Source organism: Nerophis lumbriciformis, linkage group LG04, assembly GCF_033978685.3.
Source record: "Nerophis lumbriciformis linkage group LG04, RoL_Nlum_v2.1, whole genome shotgun sequence".
NCBI lineage: Eukaryota > Metazoa > Chordata > Actinopteri > Syngnathiformes > Syngnathidae > Nerophis > Nerophis lumbriciformis.
The window spans coordinates 3,541,585-3,567,413 of record NC_084551.2 but is presented as its reverse complement, the minus strand read 5'-3'; the positions used below and the strand labels follow the sequence as shown (position 1 = coordinate 3,567,413).

Sequence of the window (25,829 nt, the reverse complement as noted above, 5' to 3'; positions counted from 1 at the left end):
GTATTGCTTATTTTGCTTAATAACACAACAATGATAGTATGATTAAAGTGAAAGTTAATTGTTCGTTTGTACATAGTATATGTAACTGTTAATGTTGTAAAAGGTATTTGCACAACTAATTAACGTTAGCGTTTGTGACACGTCTTGTGCCGTGGGGTTCTTTCAGGACCGACAGACTGAACGCCAGACGGCTTTGCCAGGTTTACAATCTTTTAATTTTACACAAAGTCTTTTCTCTTCCAACTGCGCGGATCGCGCACCTGGGCACGATTGCGGCGTCGCTCCCGGCGCGCCCCGCCTCGCCGCTCGCTCGCCGCCGCCGCCTCTCCACAGCGTTAAAGAGGAGCGCGTCTTTGTAAACACTGAACAGGCACGCCAAACGCGCCTCTCAGAGCGAAACGGTGCTTTAGTTTATGAATTTACAACGCAGATACAAATGACACATTCATGTTTTTGTGTAATAATGACAACGTATACGCACGCGGACGATTGACTTGTTGATGGTGATGGCAAGAACGCTGTCGGGGGTTTTCTTTTCAAATGTTCGTTCATAGCCGTTGTGCTGCTATGATAGGCCATTTCCGCTCGACACAGTGTGCATACAACAACATTATTAGGCCGTTTATTGAAATACTCCCACACTTTTGACGACTTTTGGCGTGCTTTTTTCCCCTCGCTCGCATCGTCTGCTTTGCGCTCCGCCATGACAGTAAAGTAGTGTGACGTAAATATGCGACGCGCCGACGCACAAAAACGGCGTCGACGTATTTACGTAACCGATGACGTCGAAGCGTCGTTTCAGCCTTAATTTTCATGCTTGTGTACTGCACATTCAAGGATCCACATTAGCTGATGCCATGGCAGTCAGCAAGTCATACCGGGGTCCACACAAAACATTACATAGAACGAAGCAATTTAAAAACACTGCAAAACACATTTAAAAAAATGAAACAACAAAATTTGTACATGAGTTCGCAGAACTTTTTTTTTTTTTAAAAGGATTCAATTGCATCAACCAACATGAAAAATTAACACTGGTATGAAATACCACATGAAGCTTGATAAAGCAATTTTTGCAGAAATCGCATGAGTATGCTCTAATGCTAAAGGTGAACTGTAATGCTGATTGAATATAGAACGAATGTAGAAATGGTTTGAATGTCGAAATAATGTGAATGTTGAAATTGTTTTAATGTTGAAGAGCTGACGCTAAACTGGAATTCTAGTGGAATGTATAAGTGGTATGAAAGTTGAAGTAGTTTTAAGGTTAAACATTGTTTGAGAGGTGACGAGCAGAAGCTGTACTGAAATGTAGTATGAATCTTTAAATGCGACGTGGCTCGGTTGGTAGAGCAGTTAAAGGGTTCCTGGTTCGATCACCAGCATCCGCCATCCAAGTCACGTTCGTTGTGTCCTTGAGCAAGACACTTCACTTCGTGGTTCGGGCCTTGCATGGCAGCTGCCGCCATCTGTGTGGGAATGTGTGTATGAATGGGTGAATAGTGTCATAGGTGGAAAAACGCTATACAAATACAATCCATTTAAATGTTGGTATTAGGGCTGCAACAACTAATCGATTAAAATCAATTATAAAAATAGTTGGCAATTAATTTAGTCATCGATTCGTTGGATCTATGCTATGCGCACAGACTCCGTTTAAAAAAAAAAGTTTTACTTTTATTTATAAACTGCGACAAAACAGCTGAGAAACAATAATCAATATAATAGGGGTGTAACAGTACGTGCATTTGTATCGAACCGTTTGGTACGGGGGTTTCGTTTCGGTGCGGAGGTGTGCCGAACGAGTTTCCACACGGACATATTAAGTAGCGTACTGCACGTTGTGTAAACAATACTCAAAATGCCGGACATTTGAGAAACTCCGCCCTGACAGCTCCGCAAAAGAGGACATGTCTGGTGAAAAGAGGACGTATGGTCAGTCTATCCTAGCCCGTTAGCTGCCAGCATGCTGGCAAAAGAGGACATGTCCGGTGATAGCATGCTAGCAGCGACCGAGCTCGGTCCTGACCATACGTCCTCTTTTCACCGGACATGTCCTCTTTTGCGGGGCTGTCGGGCGGTGTTTCTTAAATGTCTCAAATGTCCGGCATTTTGAGTTAGGGTTGCGTGTATTTTCAATGTACGTTCAGGGTTAAGTAGGTTTAAAACACAACAAGTTGAGCGCGCAGCAGCATTCGTGAGAGAGGGGGAGAGACAGAGAGAGCGAGAGAGTTGTGTTAAACGCGCATGCATCGTCAGGCTCTGCTTTTTATCGATAGCTTTATCGATTTAATTTGTTATTGTCTATAGCAGGGGTGTCAAAAGTGTGCATTTTTGTAACATTTTCCTTGTTTTATTTGGCAAGTTGAAAGTACATGGCGCCAGTATGCTGTTTTTTTTTTTTTTTTTCAAAATACTGGAAAGGATAGAAATGTAGTTAGTCTCTTTTATCCGGTTATTAATCGAAGTAATAATCGACAGATTAATCGATTATCAAATTAATCGTTAGTTGCAGCCCTAGTTGGTATTAGGGTTGTCCCGATACCAATATTTTGGTACCAGTACCAAAAAAATGTATTTCGATACTTTTCTAAAAAAAAAGGGGACCACAAAAAATGGCGTTATTGTTTTTATTTTAACAAAAAATCTTACGGTACATTAAACATGTTTCTTATTGCAATCCAATAACAATTTTGGCCTTAGATAAAATAGTGAACATACGAGACAACTTGTCTTTTAGTACTAAGTAAGCAAGCAAAGGCTTCTAATTTGGCTGCTGACGTATGCAGTAACATATTATTTTACATTCTATTATTTTGTCAAAATTATGAAGGACAAGCGGTAGAAAATTAATTATTAACCTACTTTTTAATTTACTGTTAATACCTGCTTAATTTCTGTTTTAACATGTTCTATCTACACTTCTGTTAAAATGTAATGTAGGTGCTTTACATTAGTTTTACATTATATGCCAAAAAATATCTATGTAATCATAGTAGTATCGACTAGATACGCCCTTGTACTTGGTATAATTACACTGGATGTCCGGTGTAGATCCCCCCCATGTCATTTGTTTACATTGTGAAGCGCCAGCTTGTTTGCGGTGAGCTATTGTATCCTCCTACGGTGTGTAGTGAACCATGTTTATCTATTCCTTGTCTTGCAGAAATGATACTTGTAAGAAACATACTTTATTTGTCGCCATGGCATACTTGCCAACCCTCCCGGATTTTCCGGTAGACTCCCGAAATTCAGCGCCTCTCCCGAAAACCTCCCGGGACAAATTTTCTCCCGAAATTCAGGCGGACTCAGGTCCTCATGGACCCACAATATAACCAGCATACCTGCCCAATCACGTTATAACTGTAGAATGATGGAGGGCGAGTTCTTGGTTTCTTATGTGGGTTTATTGTTAGGCAGTTTCATTAACGTCCTCCCAGCGCGGCAACAACACACAACAAGAGCAGTCACGTTTTTGTATACCGTAAAGCAGTTCGTCTGCCTTAAACAGCAATGTTGTGACACTCTTAAACAGGACAATACTGCCATCTAGTGCATTTGATGAAAGCACTTTTGTGCGTGCCACACATCAATGCGTCATCAGAGAGGGTGTTCAGCATGGTTAGAAAAATAGTGACAGAGAATAGAACAAGGATGGACAATTCAACCCTTAACTCAACAATGAGTAGATGAGTGTCATGTGTGTGTATATGTGTAAATAAATGAACACTGAAATTCAAGTATTTATTTTTTATATGTGTATGTATATATATATATATATATACGTATATATATATATATATATATATATATATATATATATATATATATATATATATAGCTAGAATTCACTGAACGTCAAGTGTTTGTTATATATATATATATGAAATATTTCACTTGGTGAATTCTAGCTGTAAATATACTCCTCCCCTTTTAGCCACGCCCCCAACTAGCCCCCCCCCCCCCCCCCCCCCCCGAAATCGGAGGTCTCAAGGTTGGCAAGTATGCGCCATGGAGGCAAGGATTAGTGATTTAGAAGTAGCCAAAATACTGACTGCGGATGGATGTTAGCCGCTAGCTAGCTAACCATTGTTTAAAGCACCTCTTGTTTTTCCCAGTCCATTGAGAGTAATATGCTGTAAAAACCACCGCACATTTTACAGTGAAATTCTGCTGACTGACCTGCCAGTTTTTGACAGTAAAATCGAAATATCTTTTTTACAGTGTACGCAAAGAAATATATAATAATCAATTTTGTAATATCACGAGGTGAATCCTGATACATTTATATTCATATTTTATTCACTGTTATAAGCGGCCCTCTGAGGGCAACCATATCTGCATGTGCCCTCAATTAAAATGAGTTTGACACGCCTGCTGCTCTAGAGTCTGGACCGTCTCTGAGGAGGAAGAAGAGGAAGAAGAGGGGCAATGGCTGGAGTCGCAAGCCCAAGAAAACCTACAAGCAGGACCATCCCATGCCTCCACCAACACCGCCTCAGAAAGCGTCATGCAGTAAGAACAGCATGTTTTGTCCCCTCTCTTAAATGGTCATCTCTTTATCCTCCTTCCTAAAACCATCCCACATTTAACACTCAAAATCAACCTTGCTTTTGTTTGCTCACATGCTTCCATGTTGCTTCCATTTGCTTTTCTAACTCCTCAGTCCTCAAGTTTAGCTTTTAGCGTAATCCAGAGCTTCTCAATTATTTTCTCTTACGCCCCCCCCTCAGGAAGAAGAAAACATTTCGTGTCACCGCACTTTCCGCTGCGACATCATTTGTCTATAAAATTGGACACTACTGCTTAACACTGTATCCTTATTACCTTTAAAGCAAATAAAAAAAGAAATACAGATCAACTTACAACATAGAATAACTTTATTAACATAGATTTTTAGTCTGTAACAGAAAATATTTAAAGTGCATCAATGTGCCTGAAATTATAAACAGGAAAATCTTTATTTAAACTACATACATTTTTTGACGGGCATGAATAATTTGATACTGAAAAATAAAATGAAATAAACTCCGTAATACATTCAAATTGATCACCAACATTTACTCAGGAGCAGAGGTGGGTAGAGTAGCCAGAAATTGTATTCAAGTAAGAGTACTGTTACTTTAGAGATTTATTACTCAAGTAAAAGTAAGGAGTAGTCACCCAAATATGTACTTGAGTAAAAGTAAAAAGTATGTTGTAAAAAAACTACTCAAGTACTGAGTAACTGATGAGTAACATACACACACATATCATATATATATATATATATATATATATATATATATATATATATATATATATATATATATATATATATATATACACACACACACACACATATATATATATACATACATTGATATATACAGTATATAATTTATATTTATTTTTTTTGCCGTTTTTGTTTACATGTTAATAGTGTTTTAATGAATATACATGCATGTTTAACACATATAGATTCCTTTCTTTCATGAAGACAAGAATATAAGTTGGTGTGTTACCTGATTCTGATGACTTGCATTGATTGTAATCAGACAGTAGTGATGACAAACGTCCACGTTGTCAAATGGAGGAGAAAAAAAGTTCCTCCTTTCTGTCTAATACCACATGAAAGTGGTTGGTTTTTGGCATCTTATATGTCCAGCTTCCATATTCGTTTTTATACACTTTACAAGAAATACATTGGTGGCAAACTCCGTAGCTTGCTAGCTTGTTTGCGCAGGCTTTCGGAGACTCTTATTTTGAAAGCGCAGGCGCGATGGAGCGGCACTTTTATTGTGAAGACAGGAACTGTGCAGTCAGTCTTTAGGCTTTTGACGGTTGAAATAAAAAATGGTCTTTTTTCCTTCACACTTTTGATTGATTGATTGGAACTTGTATTAGTAGTTTGCACAGTACAGTACATATTCCGTACAATTGACCACTAAATGGTAACACCCCAATAAGTTTTTCAACTTGTTTAAGTCAGGTCATGTGACCGCCTGGCTCTGTTTGATTGGTCCAACGTCACCAGTGACTGCATCTGATTGGTGGAACGGAGTGAACGTCACCAGTGACTGTATTTGTTGAAACGCAGGCACTATGAAGGTCTGTCTGACAGACCAAAACAAACAAAGCGTGCATTAACAGATCGATAAAAATTAGTAGCGAGTAGCGAGCTGAATGTAGATAAAAGTAGCGGAGTAAAAGTAGCGTTTCTTCTCTATAAATATACTCAAGTAAAAGTAAAAGTATGTTGCATTAAAACTACTCTTAGAAGTACAATTTATCCCAAATGTTACTCAAGTAGATGTAACGGAGTAAATGTAGCGCGTTACTACCCACCTCTGCTCAGGAGCACAATATATAAACCACTTTAACCTACAAAACAAAAATTATTGCAACAATTTGTGCTGATAAAAAAGGAAGTCAGGAATAATGGTTACAACGAGCATGTTTTGTAGTGCACAGCTTTTTTAAGTGGCATTTGAAGCATGATACTGATAGTGTTCCCCAGGGTCACACGCACCCACCTTGTCATCGCACCACACAGCCCGCCCCACTATTTGAGAATAACTGGCCTAATCCAAAATGTGAACGTTATTCATTGTGTACAGTACAGGGGAACCCATCTAAGTCAATGGCCCTTAGATTTACCAACTCATGTCAACAAAAGCAGAACTAAAGTAGCTATTTTTGTTTTGTGTTTCACTTAAACTGTTACCCCTGCAACTTGTGTTAACTTGGAATATTTACATTGCAATTCATTTGTAGCACGACTGCTGCAGATTCTGTTACCAATCATCCACGGATGAGATCGGCCAAAACCCATACCGATCTCATGTATTAACTATACCTTTTTTCCCATTTACATATGGTGAGTGCTATTGGCCGTTTAATAATATCAACACAATATTTCAAAACAAAAAGTCAACACTACACAATAACTAAACAAAAGTAAAAACTACTGTCATTATTTGGGTTTTGCCCTCAAAGTCCTCCCGTGTCCAGGTAATTATTCCATGAATGTGACATTAACAAAAACAACAAAACATTATTTTAAGAAAATAGAAATATGTAATCACTGTAGTAATCATTATATAATGATACTACCCTTGGTCTATTATCCATTTTCTACCGCTTGTCCCTCTTGGGACACGGGGTTGCTAGAGCGGACACCCTGGACAAGTCACCACCTCATCGCAGCCCTTGGTGTATACACCACCAATTTATGGATCTATCCGCTCTCCTCTTACATGTCGTGTACTGACTGTGACAATGCTGACACACCAACAGTTGTTATATTATATATATTATATTATCCTCTCTCGAATAATAACTGCTTACAGCTTTAGAACATGAAGTTTAACCTTGGGCTGCCTTGACATTGTCATTTGCTGGTCGTCATTTCCTGGACTGCATGCGCCTATTTTATTTAACTTCCTCTCTACACTCGATAAATAAGATAAATCTAATGCTCACTTTGCAGTTATTAACCATAAACAGTAATTAACAATGTTCATTTATTCATGTTTACCGGTACTCATGTCAATAATCAATCAATTCATCCATCAAGGATATATAATCAAATGCCCATCCCTTGGGATTTCCTCCATTCATCTTAGTATGAATTTCATTTTTCCCTGTCATGATACATGTTTTCTAACATGTTCGCACCCACCTGAGCCTCCATCCATCAAAGGAGGAAATGTCTGGGACTTCCTATATCTTATCAAAACAAACCGCAAACCTAATAACGGCCTTGTTATTAAATGTGGCTGACTTTTTTTATGTTTCTGTTGGAAGCTTTCAAACCAACAATCAAAAAATGTAATAATAAAAAAAAAAAAATCCAGAGCAAGAGTGGACTCGTGTTGGGAGATACTCCCAAATTTGTGCACGTTGAAGTCTCATGCACAAATTGGAAGATAAAGGCTGCATAGTGTTCTCTAGCTAGTCCCTCATTTTGTGTTGGTAGACTGATGGAGTAAATTAATGAGATATATATATGTATGATATACATAGTGATGACCATGAACGTACTGTTGCTGTTATAAATGTCAACTGTAAACTCCCCTTGGGGTTTCCGAGCGGATTTCAACACACCGATGACAAAAGCTTCCAGCCAAAACATTTTCAAAGTTCTTCCTTCAACTTCAATTGCAAATTCACCAACAATGAGCATTTGTGTCTGAGCATCATTTTCCTGCAATGCTGCTTTTTTGCTGAGATTTTAACCTCACAGACTTGGAACTGCTGTGGCAAGTTTGCTCTGTCATTCATGCTGAAAATCAAGTCGGTCTCAAATCCTTGGTTTTGGTCCGAGGATCTTTATTTTTAAATCATCTTAGAATTTAGTGCTCTTCCTGTGACTATGAACATGTTGCTGTTTTGACTCCACATTTTAATCCACTCAGGTTGACTCAGGATTGTGGCTCTTTAGCGCTGAGGCACAAAGGATCATGGATTCAGAAGGGTCGCAGGCAGAAGAACAAAACAAAACAAAAAGTGCCATCTCTGTCCATGCATACGGCAGTGTGTGCACGATCAACTCAGTCATGCGCGCTCTCGCTCTCAAGTCTGGGCCCATGCCTAAGGTAAAAAAAAAGAAAAAAGGCTGCTCTCCCCCTTGATAACTCGGGGTTGAGCTGCCATCATGCTCTGTACTGGATGCTATGTCATAATATAGCTGCCCATGCCTCCTCCCCCTTCTGTGTTGCTTCTACAAATTGCTCTGTGATGTTTTTTGCACAACGTGGGTTAGAGGTTTTATTTCGGATGAAGGTTCGTGGTATCAAGTCCTAAAATACCGAATTGAGTATAAGACCTGAATAACATCCTGAGAACCACCATCCTTTGCAGTGGACATTTTGTGGTTAGCGTACAATGCATCTGGAAAGTATTCAAAGCGCTTCACTTTTTTTCACTTTTTTTTAGTACAGCCTTATTCCCAAATGAAATCAATTCCTCAAAATTCTTCGTACAATACCCCATAATGGCAATGTGAAAATATGTTTTAGAAATATTTGCACATTGATAAAAAAACAAAAACTGAAGACATCATATGTACATACAGTAAGTATTCACAGCCTTTTTCCTTTTTCATGGCTGGAGACACCATGATTAGTCAGAAATATTGTGTATGCTTCTTTAAAAAGCAGTAATGCCTAATTTTTAGCAAAATAATTATTTTTTATATTTGATTGTTACAAAATTGCACAGTGTACAGTTCTACTTGATTTGATTATGTCTGACTGACGTACTGTAGATGTACGTTTGAGCACTTAGCATATATACTGTATATATATATTAAAAAAAAAAACAATTTCATTTTTATTTGAAAAATATTAAACATGTTACTTAACATTTTTGTGTAATTGTCATTTGGCACAGAATAATTTGTATGTTTTTATTACTACAGTAGAGTATTTTATTATTATACTATAGTAAAATAAAATACTTTCAATCGAGGCAGTGGATCTTTTTGGGACCCCACTGTTGTGTTTGTATACTCATATTTTTTTTCTAAACTAATCAAAGTTGATGATAATCAAATTGTTTTCTTTGGCATTTTATCCAAATGAGATTCGATAAAAGAATCGATAAAGAATTGAACAGTTAAGCGAAAGTGAAATCGAAATCGTAAAAATCTTACCAAATTTCCATCACTTTTTACAAGGACATTATTAATGTGTTATTATTGTGTTGTTGTCAATATAAACTGAACAACATTATCTTTGGTAAAAGCAGCACAGCTCTATTTTTGGAGGTCATTACATAGTGCCGGTGTAAAAAATGAAGTGTCTTCTCAAACCTCCTTGGAGAAAAAGAGAATGTTGTTCTGTGCCTGCTTATTGTTCCACAAAAACGACCAACCCAATTGTCTTTTGTCTCTTTCTCTCCTTTCTGTTTTCGCAGTTCTAAACAGACCGACCTGTGTGTGTCCGTGTGTATCAGCCAAAAAAAACTATCCTTGCACACAATGAGAGGGAGAGCTCAAATCTCAAAACTACGCAGAAACACACAAATGGAGACGTTTATATTTGTGTCTTGGTCAGTGGTTTAATAGAAACAAGGGTCGATAAGTTGACCATCTGTGGGCCAAACAAAACACCCCTCGTAAATGAGTGCTTAAACTTTGTTGTTGTTATTTTTTCACGGGCGTTTTTAAAGTCAAGTGGATGTCTCTGTTTGATGAAGTATGAAGCGCTCTGTAAGCCAACTAATGTGACCATGACTCTTGTTCCTGTTCCTCCGCTCTCTGTCTATCCTGCTCGTTATAACATGGGATAGCACAAGTGAAGGCCACCTGTAAATATACTCACTTAGAGGGCAGGTGTCTATTGCAGCTGCAACTCTCACAGCCAAAGGTCAAACTTCACTAATATATTAATTGAACAAAATGTTGGGATTGGTCTTGAACGTTCAGTGAGCCCTTCTTGAACCAGCGATGCCTTCAGCTCACCAGAGTGAATTTGCATACCTGCCAACTACTCCGGTTTTCCCGTAATTAGTACGGTTTTCATCAACCTATTCCAGGTTACGGTTGCAGTGATAAAAAATACGGTTTTTCATTAATTTAAAAAAAAAAAGTTTTTTAAAGTTTTATTCACGAAATCGCGTAACAACAATGACAATCGACACTGCTTCCCGTAACTTCCTATCGAGCCATTCCGAATGCCATGCGCGAGGCTATTTATAGCACCGCTGCCAAGCACGAGGCACCTGTTGCCATTGTTTCCAAACGAGCGAACGATCATGGAATCAGCCGGAGAAAAATCGCAAACGAGTCTTAAACCGAAAAGAAAACTGCAGTCATTCCGTGAAGAATATTCAAAAGCCTATCCGGGAATAATTATCCGTTCCAAAAAGGGTGAAAACTACGCGAATTGCACCTTGTGCAGACAAGATTTTTCGATCGGACACGGAGGAATTAGCGATGTAAAAGACCACGTTGGGACAAAAAAACACAAGTCTAATGCCGTTGCTAGCGATACAAGTGGAAAACTTTCAACGTTTTTCGGATTTTAGCCACAAAAAGGTAATGACACCAATGTTATCTATTGGAATTGTTTAGTACTGTTAAAAGTGTTTATACTATTTATGCATTCAAGTCCAAGTTGAAGAAATCTTGTTAAATGTTGACAGCATAACTACCAAAATACAGAAGTATGTCCTTAATATTTTTGCAGTGCTATTTCTGTTGAAAAGTTCAAATGATTACATTAGAGATGTGATGTGCCACTTTTCAAGTGTCTGATGGCTTCAATTAATTTTCATTAATTTTTCATATTTTGAATTCTTTTGAAAGGCTTACAAAAAAACGACATTTGAATTGTAATTCCATGCTATTGACAGGACTATTAATTTTAATGAAGTTAGCTTACCATGTTTACAGTATGATAATTGTGATAGAAATGTGAATTTTAGGCACAGAATATTTTTTTACAATTGAACAAGGCAGTAGATTATACAAGCTTGGACAGAAAGTTAATAATGACACCAATTTTTTTTTAATGGAATGGAACTGTTTTACCATTTGTTTACTGTAAAAAGTGTTTATACTTTCAATTAACAAATTGAAGTCTTGTGAAAGGTTGACAGGATAACTGGCATTAACTGTCAAAATAATTTCAAACTATTGAAGTTAGCTTACAGAATAAACATGTCAATCAACCCATATGATTTTTGCTGTAATATTTTTGTTTTGAAAAGTCACTGTGACTGATAGAAAAGTGATGGTTTTAGCAACATTTTAACCTGTCTGAATGCTAATAATCATTTTGACTTTGTCCTGGACCTACTGGGGCCTGCGGCCCCTGGACCCTGGCTACTAGGTTTTTCTGATTTCAAAAGTTGGCAGGTATGAATTTGTCTGGACTTTCCCACATGCGAAGCTATGCAAATGGCCATCTTTACAAAGACTACTCTAAAATGTTCAAAGGAAAGCTATTAAATTAAGATTTTTTTTTTCTTCATTTAAGGCACTTCCTTGTGGTCTACATAATCAATCAATCAATGTTTATTTATATAGCCCTAAATCACAAGTGTCTCAAAGGGCTGCACAAGCCACAACGACATCCGCAGTACAGAGCCCACATAAGGGCAAGGAAAAACTCTGAACCCCAATGGGACGTCGATGTGAATGACTATGAGGAATAAAAAAGTAATAATAAAATAATGGTGGTTCTTTGGCTAAAATTTTGCATAGGTTATGTTTTACAGACTGTTTTCAAGCTGCTCTCTGACCGTCTCTTCAAGATGTGCTGTTTTGTGGGTGGTCTTATTTACGTGACTCCACTTCGACAGCATTTTCTCCCCGCCACCCATGTTGAAGTTTTTAGTGCTGCCATAGCAAGTCTATAGACTCTAGACTACGGAGAACTATACGCTAATTAGCATTAGAAATGGCAACAGCGGATAATGCATGTTCATGTACGAGCCAGTCTGCCCCACAACATAGCGGAAAAAAAGGAACTCACTGATTACAGATCGGACTACAATGGCGGACTCGGGCAAAGCACTTTGGATACATCTCAACCATATATGGATATTCCACTGACGTCACAGGACAGAGCAAATTCTAAACAGCGAAAGGAGAAATGGAGGAAGTATGAAAGAAGGCAAGATTGTTTCAAATTTTCGTGACTAGTTCAGATCCAAAAATACACATCAGGTACAAATAGGTAAGAAAAGTTGGTTTTGCATAATAGGTCCCCTTTAATTGATTCTTAATCATGTACAGTGGAACCTCCAAAGTCAAATACATCGTACAGTATCAGCTTTTAAGAAAAATATGCCTCTGAAGTTGCACATAACTTAAAAAACGTTTGAACAAGCATCGAGACGTCAGCAAATCCCTCGATTCCTCTTGCCAAATGTCATCAAACAACTCTGGCCATGTATTTAGCTATTTTTAATGTATTTTTTCAGACTTTATTAACTTGCAATGGGACCATCACTGATGACGTCACACAATATGCCATGTTTAGTTTTTCTTTGTCGTTGGATACATTTAAAAAAAAAAAAAAAAAAAAGTTTTTTGCGACACTTATTTCGAAGGCTGAATGACCAAAGACAATACGTGGTGTATGAACTCTAAGGTAACACAGTCTATCAGATTTTAGTACACTCTGTATGACCTAAGGTAAGCAAGCATGGTAAGAAAAATGCCTTTTAGTCATAAATAAGCTTTTTTTTTTTTTACTTTAAATGTCAGATATTTATTTTTGCATAAATTTAAGTTTTCTTCTTTTTCTTTTACAGTAGAGATCTTTTTTTCAGGGCAAATGTTAGTAAGTCATCTTCGACACATCGCAATGCGTCCACCATTTGTCATCAAAGCTAAAATTAAATGTCTTGAAACAAATGTTTGACCTTAAAGATTTCACTGTTAGTACACTTCCATTTTTTTGGTGTGTCCAAACTTTTGACTGGCACATTTTTACAGTGTTAACACCAAAGTCTATCTAATTTTTGGTTGCCCTGACCAATTTTAGTCAAGTTATATTAAGTGTTTAAGCAATCCTCTATTTTTTTGTTATTGTTGCTTTGGCAGTAATGCTTACATGTTCAAAATGTTCATGCTCCACTTACTGTGTTAAGATTAGTGATTACCTTACCCAGGTTGAATCCTGAATCCCCTAACAAGCAGTTAAAGGGAACCTTTGATGATTTTAAATCTTCGTTGTGGTCTAGAAAATATGTATTGGGTGATTTTGGAATACATTTTTCTCCACAGTTACTTTTACAACCCCAATTGTTTTGTGTGTCTGGAAGATGTCCGATTTCAGTGGCATTCCCATATTGCTAATGAAACCATGCCCAACCCTCTCTGAAAGTATAATGTATCTTCTAAAAATGTCAACTGTTTAAATATATATTTTTAAGTCGTCATCACTATTTTTTCCAGACACAGTCGAAAAAAAACTTCATAAAACAGAGCTGCATAAAAAAAGATGTTATAAGCATCATTTATGTCACTGCATGTTGCAAGTTAGTGTTATGCATACCTGCCAACTACTCCGGTTTTCCCGTAATTAGTACGGTTTTCATCAACCTATTCCGGGTTACGGTTGCAGTGATAAAAAATACGGTTTTTCATTAATTTAAAAAAAAAAAAAAAAGTTTAAATTTTATTCACGAAATCGCGTAACAACAATGACAATCGACACTGCTTCCCGTAACTTCCTGTCGAGCCATTCCGAATGCCATGCGGGAGGCTATTTATAGCACCGCTGCCAAGCACGAGGCACCTGTTGCCCATTGTTTCCAAACGAGCGAACGATCATGGAATCAGCCGGAGAAAAATCGCAAACGAGTCTTAAACCGAAAAGAAAACTGCAGTCATTCCGTGAAGAATATTCAAAAGCCTATCCGGGAATAATTATCCGTTCCAAAAAGGGTGAAAACTATGCGAATTGCACCTTGTGCAGACAAGATTTTTCGATCGGACACGGAGGAATTAGCGATGTAAAAGACCACGTTGGGACAAAAAACCACAAGTCTAATGCCGTTGCTAGCGATACAATTTGGATTTTAGCCACAAAAAGGTAATGACACCAATGTTATCTATTGGAATTGTTTAGTACTGTTATACTGTTAAAAGTGTTTATACTATTTATGCTTTCAAGTCCAAGTTGAAGAAATCTTGTTAAATGTTGACAGTATAACTACCAAAATACAGAAGTATGTCCTTAATATTTTTGCAGTGCTATTTCTGTTGAAAAGTTAAAATGATTACATTAGAGATGTGATGTGCCACTTTTCAAGTGTCTGATGGCTCAAATTAATTTTCATGAATTTTTCATATTTTGAATTCTTTTGAAAGGCTTACAAAAAAACTACATTTGAATTGTAATTCCATGCTATTGACAGGACTATTAATTTTAATGAAGTTAGCTTACCATGTTTACAGTATGATAATTGTGATAGAAATGTGAATTTTAGGCACAGAATATTTTTTACAATTGAACAAGGCAGTAGATTATACAAGCTTGGACAGAAAGTTAATAATGACACCAATTTTTTTTTAATGGAATTGTTTCGTACTGTTTTACCATTTGTTTACTGTAAAAAGTGTTTATACTTTCAATTAACAAATTGAAGTCTTGTGAAAGGTTGACAGGATAACTGGCATTAACTGTCAAAATAATTTCAAACTATTGAAGTTAGCTTACAGAATAAACATGTCAATCAACCCATATGATTTTTGCTGTAATATTTTTGTTTTGAAAAGTCACTGTGACTGATAGACAAGTGATGGTTTTAGCAACATTTTAACCTGTCTGAATGCTAATAATCATTTTGCGTCGGGGGGCGAAGCTGAACCCCCCCACCAGGACTTTGTCCTGGACCTACCGGGGCCTGTGGCCCCTGGACCCTGGCTACTAGGTTTTTCTGATTTCAAAAGTTGGCAGGTATGGTTATGTACATGCGAAGACTATAAGAATATAATACTTTGTTTTACCTTTTTTTTGTTTCCTCATAGCCTGGAGCAGAGGACAAAATGTCTAAATAAGTACCATGACCACATGGCGCAGCCAGACAACAAATCCCCGCCACCAGCGGCTTCCAAAATGTGTGAATCTTATAATTTGACACTTTGGCATCGTTTAACACGAGTATTTAATGTTGTAACAACTTTTAAAAAGTTTAAACATTTAAAAGTCAGAAAAGACTAAATTCCTCATATGTCTCCTTTAAAGGGGAACATTATCACCAGACCTATGTAAGCGTCAATATATACCTTGATGTTGCAGAAAAAAGACCATATATTTTTTTAACCGATTTCCAAACTCTAAATGGGTGAACTTTGGCGAATTAAACGCCTTTCTAATATTCGCTCTCAGAGCGATGACGTCACAACGGGAAGCAATCTGCCATTTTCTCAAACACCGAGTCAAATCAGCTCTGTTATTTTCCGTTTTTTCGACTGTTTTCCGTACCTTGGAGACATCATGCCTCGTCGGTGTGTTGTCGGAGGGTGTAACAACACGAACAGGGACGGATTCAAGTTGCACCAGAGGCCCAAAGATGCGAAAGTGGCAAGAAATTGGACGTTTGTTCCGCACACTTTACCGACGAAAGCTATGCTACGACAGCGATGGCAAGAATGTGTGGATATCCTGCGACACTCAAAGCAGATGCATTTCCAACGATAAAGTCAAAGAAATCTGCCGCCTGACCCCCATTGAATCTGCCGGAGTGTGTGAGCAATTCAGGGACAAAGGACCCTCGGTAGCACGGCAAGCAATGGCGGCAGTTTGTTCCCGCAGACGAGCGAGCTAAACCCCCTGGATGTCTTGGCTCACACCGTCCCTTACGCCACCGAAGGTGATCAAGAGAAGAATATCGACCCTAGCTTCCCTGGCCTGCTGACATCAACTCCAAAACTGGACAGATCAGCTTTCAGGAAAAGAGCGCGGATGAGGGTATGTCTACAGAATATATTAATTGATGAAAATTGGGCTGTCTGCACTCTCAAAGTGCATGTTGTTGCCAAATGTATTTCATATGCTGTAAACCTAGTTCATAGTTCTTAGTTTCCTTTAATGCCAAACAAACACATACCAATCGTTGGTTAGAAGGCGATCGCCGAATTCTTCCTCGCTTTCTCCCGTGTCGCTGGCTGTCGTGTCGTTTTCGTCGGTTTCGCTTGCATACGGTTCAAACCGATATGGCTCAATAGCTTCAGTTTCTTCAATTTCGTTTTCGCTACCTGCCTCCACACTACAACCATCCGTTTCAATACATGCGTAATCTGTTGAATCGCTTAAGCCGCTGAAATCCGAGTCTGAATCCGAGCTAATGTCGCTATAGCTTGCTGTTCTATGCGCCATGTTTGTTTGAGTTGGCATCACTATGTGACGTCACAGGAAAATGGACGGGTGTATATAACGATGGTTAAAATCAGGCACTTTGAAGCTTTTTTCAGGGATATTGCGTGATGGGTAAAATTTTGAAAAAAACTTCGAAAAATAAAATAAGCCACTGGGAACTGATTTTTAATGGTTTTAACCCTTCTGAAATTGTGATAATGTTCCCCTTTAACCATCCGTGGCAGTGAAACTTGACTGTTCTGTAGAAATGCATCTTTCATGTAGTTTCTATGCTGGAAAAGAAGAAAACATCAAACACATCAAATGGCAATGAATGTGGTATGACACACTTTTTGGATGCACCTGTCAATCTTGTACACTTGTCGTTAATGAGATCGCCTGTCAAGTATTCGCATTAGCATCCCTTTGTTTCATCACAAATGTCTAATTACAGAACCTCGTAAAAACATTTGCTCTTTAGCAAATGTTAAGAGATGCAGGAATCGATGCCCTAATTCAACATTTGCCTTTGTAATGTTGGCATTTTGCAAACTTGGTTCTCTCTTGAGTGTCAGCATCTCCGGAGACTAATACAAATTAATTTGGACTTTGACCATGAAACATTCATGAGCACAGTGCTCATTAACTGGACTCAATGACAATGTTCCTCATACCTCTGAAATTAATTTAGATCTAATTCATGTTTTGTTTGCACCTAATGTATCCTTCAGTAAGAGGCGAGGGTGAAATATTTCTGTTCCTGGTTTCAAATAAGGATCCAAATGCGTGTTGTTCCATACTGAAGGGTTTTGAGTGGGCGAGATTCGTTTCTGTTGCAGCAAAAGCGGCCGAGCAGCTGGTTTCCACTTTCCACCAGTTCTGGATTAATGACACGGGGACACTCAGAGCGGCGCTCTTGCTCAGTACAGTATGTATCCTCTGATCTTTCTCGCTGTGCTGTTGCATGACCGCCCGCCAATCCTGTTTCCAGCAAGTTCATCTGGTTTTGTATCTAAAAAAAACAACCGGGTCTGGCTCACACTGCTAAGCTTCCACTCCACATTAATTCACCTCTTGCCATTTGTGCAGCCACGTGTGGAAGTCGACAGTGTTTATCATTCCCTAGCACTAAAATGGCCACTTTGCTCTACATTACCGACAACACTTTTTTTTTGTTGTTGCTTTTTGCAACTTTGGTGCTACTTTGAGCAACAAAAAAAGCCCAAAATGGCAAATATGTGCTCTCCTGTCCAGTTAGTCTTCAATGTTGAACTGTGCTCTTCAACTCCATTTTTATGAATTATGTTATTAACACATTTATCATGCCACTTTTTCACTGCACTCTACCTACTTGGCTCTCCTTGCTATTCACGATTTTTAGTAGGCAAAACCAGGTACTATTTTTATCGTAATCAACACCATGGGTTAGCGCGAGATTAATAATTGTAACAAAAATTGTGCATGCTAACGTTGGCTTGGTCTGGTGCTATTCCATACTCTCCACTTGCCTGCAGAGCCTTGTTTTCTCGCTGCCCTCAGTCTCCTTGGATAACATTTTGAAAAAATAAGTAAATACAGGCGGATAATCATGGTAAAGTTTTAGGATACGTGTCAGCCTTCCCGGTAAGGTCTATTCAGGTGTACTGGAGAGGAGGCTACCCCGGATAGTCAAACCTCGGATTCAGGAGGAACAGTGTGGTTTTCGTCCTGGTCGTGGAACTGTGGACCAGATCTATACTCTCGGCAGGGTCCTTGAGGGTGCATGGGAGTTTGCCCAACCAGTCTACATGTGCTTTGTGGACTTGGAGAAGGCATTCGACCGTGTCCCTCGGGAAGTCCTGTGGGGAGTGCTCAGAGAGTATGGGGTAACGGACTGTCTTATTGTGGCAGTTCGCTCCCTGTATGATCAGTGTCAGAGCTTGGTCCGCATTGCCGGCAGTAAGTCGAACACGTTTCCAGTGAGGGTTGGACTCCGCCAAGGCTGCCCTTTGTCACCGATTCTGTTCATAACCTTTATGGACAGAATTTCTAGGCGCAGTCAGGGTGTTGAGGGTATCTGGTTTGGTGGCTGCAGGATTAGGTCTCTGCTTTTTGCAGATGATGTGGTCCTGATGGCTTCATCTGGCCAGGATCTTCAGCTCTCACTGGATCGGTTCGCAGCCGAGTGTGAAGCGACTGGGATGGGAATCAGCACCTCCAAGTCCGAGTCCATGGTTTTCTCCCGGAAAAGGGTGGAGTGCCATCTCCGGGTTGGGGAGGAGATCTTGCCCCAAGTGGAGGAGTTCAAGTACCTCGGAGTCTTGTTCACGAGTGGGGGAAGAGTGGATCGTGAGATCGACAGGCGGATCGGTGCGGCGTCTTCAGTAATGCGGACGCTGTATCGATCCGTTGTGGTGAAGAAGGAGCTGAGCCGGAAGGCAAAGCTCTCGATTTACCGGTCGATCTACGTTCCCATCCTCACCTATGGTCATGAGCTTTGGGTCATGACCGAAAGGACAAGATCACGGGTACAAGCGGCCGTAATGAGTTTCCTCCGCCGAGTGGCGGGGCTCTCCCTTTAGAGATAGGGTGAGAAGCTCTGTCATTCGGGGGGAGCTCAAAGTAAAGCCGCTGCTCCTCCACATCGAGAGGAGCCAGATGAGGTGGTTCGGGCATCTGGTCAGGATGCCACCCGAACGCCTCCCTAGGAAGGTGTTTCGGGCACGTCCGACCGGTAGGAGGCCACGGGGAAGACCCAGGACACGCTGGGAAGACTATCTCTCCCGGCTGGCCTGGGAACGCCTCGGGATCCCCCGGGAGGAGCTGGATGAAGTGGCTGGGGAGAGGGAAGTGTGGGCTTCCCTGCTTAAGCTGCTGCCCCCGCGACCCGACCTCGGATAAGCGGAAGAAGATGGATGGATGGATGGATGGATGTCTAGAAATGCCCCCCAAAAAATGCATGCTAACAGCAGCTAGCGCTGATGCTCTTATTTGTTGCAGCGCCTTAGTTTCAAATGCCCCTCAGTCTTTTACTGTTTAGAATCCAGAGGAAAAAATAGTAAATATAGCAGGTTTGCTGTCATAAAGTTTGACAATATGTGGCTACAAATTACAAAAGTAAACACACGTAGGGCCTGATTTACTAAAAATCCAAATACCAAGTGCTAAACCGCATCTATAAAATAGCGTGGACTATTATTAGTCATGTTGCATGTGAGCTACTAACATTGCACATGCTATTTGAGGTTTTTGCGTGTTCTGCGCAGATATCACCGTTGAAAAACTCGATCATTTCCTGCACATTCATGTTATCACGAATGTGGCATTTTGCTATCAAACAAGCAGCGGGCATGTACCACTTCTTATAGGCGTTTTAGAAACAGATTTTTTGTGCACTACAAATGTGCTCACGGGTTAGAGACTCCACTTCCTGTGCTCAACATGCAAAAAAATGCACATTTATTTTTTTTTTTTTTTTTACATAGGCTATATATTAATGTATTCTAAATGGGATAAAAAGAACGCCAGCTAATAACAAAATGCATCAATTGAATTAAAAAAAATTAGCCCTTTAACTCACCCAGCACCAGCTTTAAAATTATAAAACGATGTTGCTGCATAGACAATATGTTTGTTTTTTACTTCTGACAGACACATTCTCTGCAGCTGTGTCTCTCTGTGTGTCAGCTTGCACATACTTTTCAGAGGTGCTAAATAAAACACTGAAGTGCCTGCAAAACAGTGACGAGTGTTGATAAATCACATTGCAGGTGCTGTATAATATAATCGTATCTTCTCCGCGTATTGTGGCTGTTTTGCTAATCAGCATATTTTCTGCATATTAATGAAGACCAAGACGTAAAATGGATTGTACGTATAATTCTACTCGCTTAACAGACACAATCAACTTTGCACACGTTTAGTAAATCATCTTTGCGTGTGCTATCAAGTTTGCATGTAAACCTTTAGTAAATCAGGCCCTTAGTAACATTACCTTTGCCCGTTGCTGTGCCTCAATCTCCACTTTGCTGCAGGTCCTTGTTTTCTCATGGCCTCTGTCTCCTCTTGGATAGAATTCCGAGAAAAGGTTTGTCCTTGTAAAGTTTGAAAATATGTGGCTAGAAATGGAAAAAAAGTAAACACCGTAATGTTAGCTTTCCCCATTGCTGTGACTGAGTCTCCACTTTGTTGCAGCGCCCTATTTCCTTACTGCCCACATTTTGAAAAAAACGAAGTAATTACGCGAGGTTAATCATGGTCAAGTTTGAGAGGCGTCTAAGACAAAAATCAATGCATGCTAACAGTAGCTATCTCTGAGGTTATTCCTTGGTTTCCCACTTTGCTGAAGCGCCTTCGGTCTCCTTTTGGAAAAAAACCCAGAGAAAAAGAAGTAAATACAGGAGGTTATACCGTCAAGTATGTGGCCAAGAAATGAAGAGCAAACACGCTTGTCGCTTAGTAATGTTAACTTTCCTATGCCACTTTGCTGCAGTGACCCATCTGCTCACTGCCCGCATTCTGTTCTTGGATTAAACTGACGGGAAAGAAATACATACAGGTAAAAGCCAGTAAATTAGAATATTTTGAAAAACTTGATTTATTTCAGTAATTGCATTCAAAAGGTGTAACTTGTACATTATATTTATTCATTGCACACAGACTGATGCATTCAAATGTTTATTTCATTTAATTTTGATGATTTGAAGTGGCAACAAATGAAAATCCAAAATTCCGTGTGTCACAAAATTAGAATATTACTTAAGGCTAAAACAAAAAAGGGATTTTTAGAAATGTTGGCCAACTGAAAAGTATGAAAATGAAAAATATGAGCATGTACAATACTCAATACTTGGTTGGAGCTCCTTTTGCCTCAATTACTGCGTTAATGCGGCGTGGCATGGAGTCGATGAGTTTTTGGCACTGCTCAGGTGTTATGAGAGCCCAGGTTGCTCTGATAGTGGCCTTCAACTCTTCTGCGTTTTTGGGTCTGGCATTCTGCATCTTCCTTTTCACAATACCCCACAGATTTTCTATGGGGCTAAGGTCAGGGGAGTTGGCGGGCCAATTTAGAACAGAAATACCATAGTCCGTAAACCAGGCACGGGTAGATTTTGCGCTGTGTGCAGGCGCCAAGTCCTGTTGGAACTTGAAATCTCCATAGAGCAGGTCAGCAGCAGGAAGCATGAAGTGCTCTAAAACTTGCTGCTAGACGGCTGCGTTGACCCTGGATCTCAGGAAACAGAGTGGACCGACACCAGCAGATGACATGGCACCCCAAACCATCACTGATGGTGGAAACTTTACACTAGACTTAGGCAACGTGGATCCTGTGCCTCTCCTGTCTTCCTCCAGACTCTGGGACCTCGATTTCCAAAGGAAATGCAAAATTTGCATGGTTGGGTGATGGTTTGGGGTGCCATGTCATCTGCTGGTGTCGGTCCACTCTGTTTCCTGAGATCCAGGGTCAACGCAGCCGTCTACCAGCAAGTTTTAGAGCACTTCATGCTTCCTGCTGCTGACCTGCTCTATGGAGATGGAGATTTCAAGTTCCAACAGGACTTGGCGCCTGCACACAGCGCAAAATCTACCCGTGCCTGGTCCACGGACCATGGTATTTCTGTTCTAAATTGGCCCGCCAACTCCCCTGACCTTAGCCCCATAGAAAATCTGTGGGGTATTGTGAAAAGGAAGATGCAGAATGCCAGACCCAAAAACGCAGAAGAGTTGAAGGCCACTATCAGAGCAACCTGGGCTCTCATAACACCTGAGCAGTGCCAGAAACTCATCGACTCCATGCCACGCCGCATTAACGCAGTAATTGAGGCAAAAGGAGCTCCAACCAAGTATTGAGTATTGTACATGCTCATATTTTTCATTTTCATACTTTTCAGTTGGCCAACATTTCTAAAAATCCCTTTTTTGTATTAGCCTTAAGTAATATTCTAATTTTGTGACACACGGAATTTTGGATTTTCATTTGTTGCCACTTCAAATCATCAAAATTAAATGAAATAAACATTTGAATGCATCAGTCTGTGTGCAATGAATAAATATAATGTACAAGTTACACCTTTTCAATGCAATTACTGAAATAAATCAAGTTTTTCAAAATATTCTAATTTACTGGCTTTTACCTGTATATACAGTATATATGGTCGTTTTCCTCCATTGAGGTTTGTTGCTGTATCTCAGACTAATAGAATGTTATATTCGTAGTTTTTTGGTGTTAAAGCGAGGCCTAACAGAGACAAACCAAACAGATACTGTGCCGTGTAAAAATGCCTTATTAGAAATATGTTTCTGACTGTTGTCCCTGTTTCTCTCCCCCTTTTGATTTCATCACCCTTTTTCCACCCTTGCCACCCCACCTGTCCTTTTATTCCTTTCCCTATGCTATCCTTGACTATTGGATTTTCCCCTTCTCCGCACCCCACTATCACCAAACTACCAGATGTCCGCCTGAGGGTCCGAGCCGAATACATGGAGCACGAGTCGGCGCTCCGAGACGGCGTCTCGTCGGACAAGCGGCAGCCCCTGGAGCGGCAGTTTGAGTTGTTCAGCCAGGCCAACTCGCTGCTGCGCGCCAGAGACCTGGGCTCCATCGTGTGCGACATCAAGTTCACCGAGCTGGACAACCTGGAGGCCTTCTGGACCGACTATCTGAGCGGCGCCCTGCTGGAGGCCCTCAAGGGCGTCTTCATCACAGACTCGTTGAGGGTGGCGGCGGGCTCCGAGGGCCTCCGCCTGCTCATCAGCGTGGACCAGGACGACTACGAGGAAGGCTGGCGGGTGCTGAGGGCCATGAGGATGCGCTCATCCAGTACCGGTGGGCACAAAAACAAACACCGTGGAATATGAGCTGACTTTGTTGATATAAATGGAACACTGATGGAAGCTGGAGGGAGGTGATGCAATGCCTTTATCCACCACAAGATGGCAGAAACTACCACTTGTTTGTTCCAGTCTTGGACGCTCCCTGCAAACTAACTATATTATTTTAAATTCTCACCCAGGTGCTAGGAAATGCCAAAAGACACAGTGACTGTGAGAGCAGGACCAACAAGGACACTCCGTGGTAAGCCCCTTTCAATATATTAAATAAGAATTCAGGAAGGGATTCAAAGGTGCTCCTTGATGAATTACCAAATCTTGTTTGCCATCAAGAAGTTACTCTGGATTTATTTGGTTATCTTTTTTTCGTTGCATTTGACGTCTGTGATAGAACGGAACGTAGCGCCTTAACTTTGGTAAAACCCGGTGTGCGCTCTACGCTTAAAGATAACCCGTTTAGGAAGATAACCCAGCTTGCGATTGCTGCGATCAGTAGGCCATGAAGGCGCCATCGCGCCTTCATCTACTACAGCCCAGATAATGCATAGGCCTGGTGGCCCAGCAGGTAAAAGCGCAGACAAGACAGTGTGTCGCTCAATACCAGTGCTGTCCAGGAGATCAAAATCCAAAGTGCATACATCCTGGCTGCGCTCATCCCTGCCCGACTTGTCTAGTCACCCTGCTGGAACTAATGCCCGGACTTCACTGGGAGAAGACGATCAATAAGGACTCCAACAGAAACCACTAAAGCTGCATGGTCTGAGCTACTGAGGTGGTGGTGGTGTAAACATAGGTCGTTATTTTGAGGTAAAATGTCTGTTAAAGGAGAAGTTTTTTGTTTGAATAATTGTTTTTTGTTGTGGTCAACTATATTGGGAAACATGTATCAACGGTGATATTATTATTATTACTAATAAAGGTGTGTTAGACCAATCATGTTTGGGGGTGTTTTTAAGAGTTGATGCACGTAAATGAAAACTTTCAACAAACCTAATATGTCTGTCTCGCAGACCCCCAAAAAACATTTGTTTAATAAACAACACACTGTTAAACATTTAACTACCGCATTTTTCGGAGTATAAGTCGCTCCGGAGTATAAGTCGCACCGGCCGAAAATGCATAATAAAGAAGGAAAAAAACATATATAAGTCGTACTGGAGTATTAAGTTGCATTTTTTGGGGAAATTTATTTGACGCATACATAACCAGCTGAGAACGTGCCTGGTATGTTAACGTAACATTATGGTAAGAGTCATTCAAATAACTATAACATATAGAACATGCTATACATTTACCAAACAATCTGTCACTCCTAATCGCAAAATCCCATGAAATCTTGTACGTCTAGTCCAGGGGTGCTCACACTTTTTCTGCAGGCGAGCTACTTTTCAATTGATCAAGTCGTGGGGATCTACCTCATTCATATGTATAATTTATATTTACTTATTTATGAAATATATGTTTTTGTTAATAAGTTAAAGGTGTTTAATGATAATACAATAATGTTTAATACATATAGTTAATATTGTTAATAAATTAAAGGTGTTTAATGATAATACAAGTATGTTTAATACATATAGTTAATATTGTTAAGTTAAAGGTGTTTAAAGATAATACATCCATCCATTTTCTACCGCTTATTCCCTTTTGGGGTCGCGGGGGGCGCTGGAGCCTATCTCAGCTACAATCGGGCGGAAGGCGGGGTACACCCTGGACAAGTCGCCACCTCATCGCAGATAAGGTGGCGATAAAGATAATACAAGCATGTTTAATACATATAGTTAATATTGTTAACAAGTTAAAGGTGTTTAATGATAATACAAGCATGTTTAATACATATAGTTAATATTATTAATAAGTTAAAGGTGTTTAAAGATAATACAAGCATGTTTAACACATATAGTTAATATTGTTAACAAGTTAAAGGTGTTTAAAGATAATACAAGCATGTTTAACACATATAGTTAATATTGTTAACAACTTATAGATGGTTAAAGATAATACAGGCATGTTTAACACATATAGATTCATTTCTTTCATGAAGACAAGAATATAAGTTGGTGTATTACCTGATTGTGATGACTTGCATTGATTGGAATCAGACAGTGGTGCTAAAAACGTCCGCATTTTCGAATGGAGGAGAAAAAAGTCCTCCTTTCTGTCCAATACCACATGAAAGTGGTTGGTTTTTGGCATCTTATTTGTCCAGCTTCCGTA

At 39.7% G+C, this 25,829-nt stretch overlaps 1 protein-coding gene across 2 annotated transcripts in view; it reads left to right on the top strand.

Annotated features, from left to right (window-relative positions):
* The window catches only part of dedd1 (death effector domain-containing 1), a 34,398-nt gene extending 9,852 nt beyond the window's left edge, over positions 1 to 24,546 (top strand). The window contains exons 5-7 of one of the 2 annotated variants that reach the window (XM_061947552.1): positions 4,387 to 4,515; positions 23,233 to 23,607; positions 23,795 to 24,546. In XM_061947552.1, the coding sequence (XP_061803536.1) occupies positions 4,387 to 4,515; positions 23,233 to 23,607; positions 23,795 to 23,823 (533 nt within the window). In that variant the 3' untranslated portion in view covers positions 23,824 to 24,546. Of the gene's footprint in view, positions 1 to 4,386; positions 4,516 to 23,232 lie in introns of both variants that reach the window. The other variant, XM_061947544.1, reaches the window with a different exon arrangement.
* The last annotated feature ends 1,283 nt before the right edge of the window (positions 24,547 to 25,829 follow it).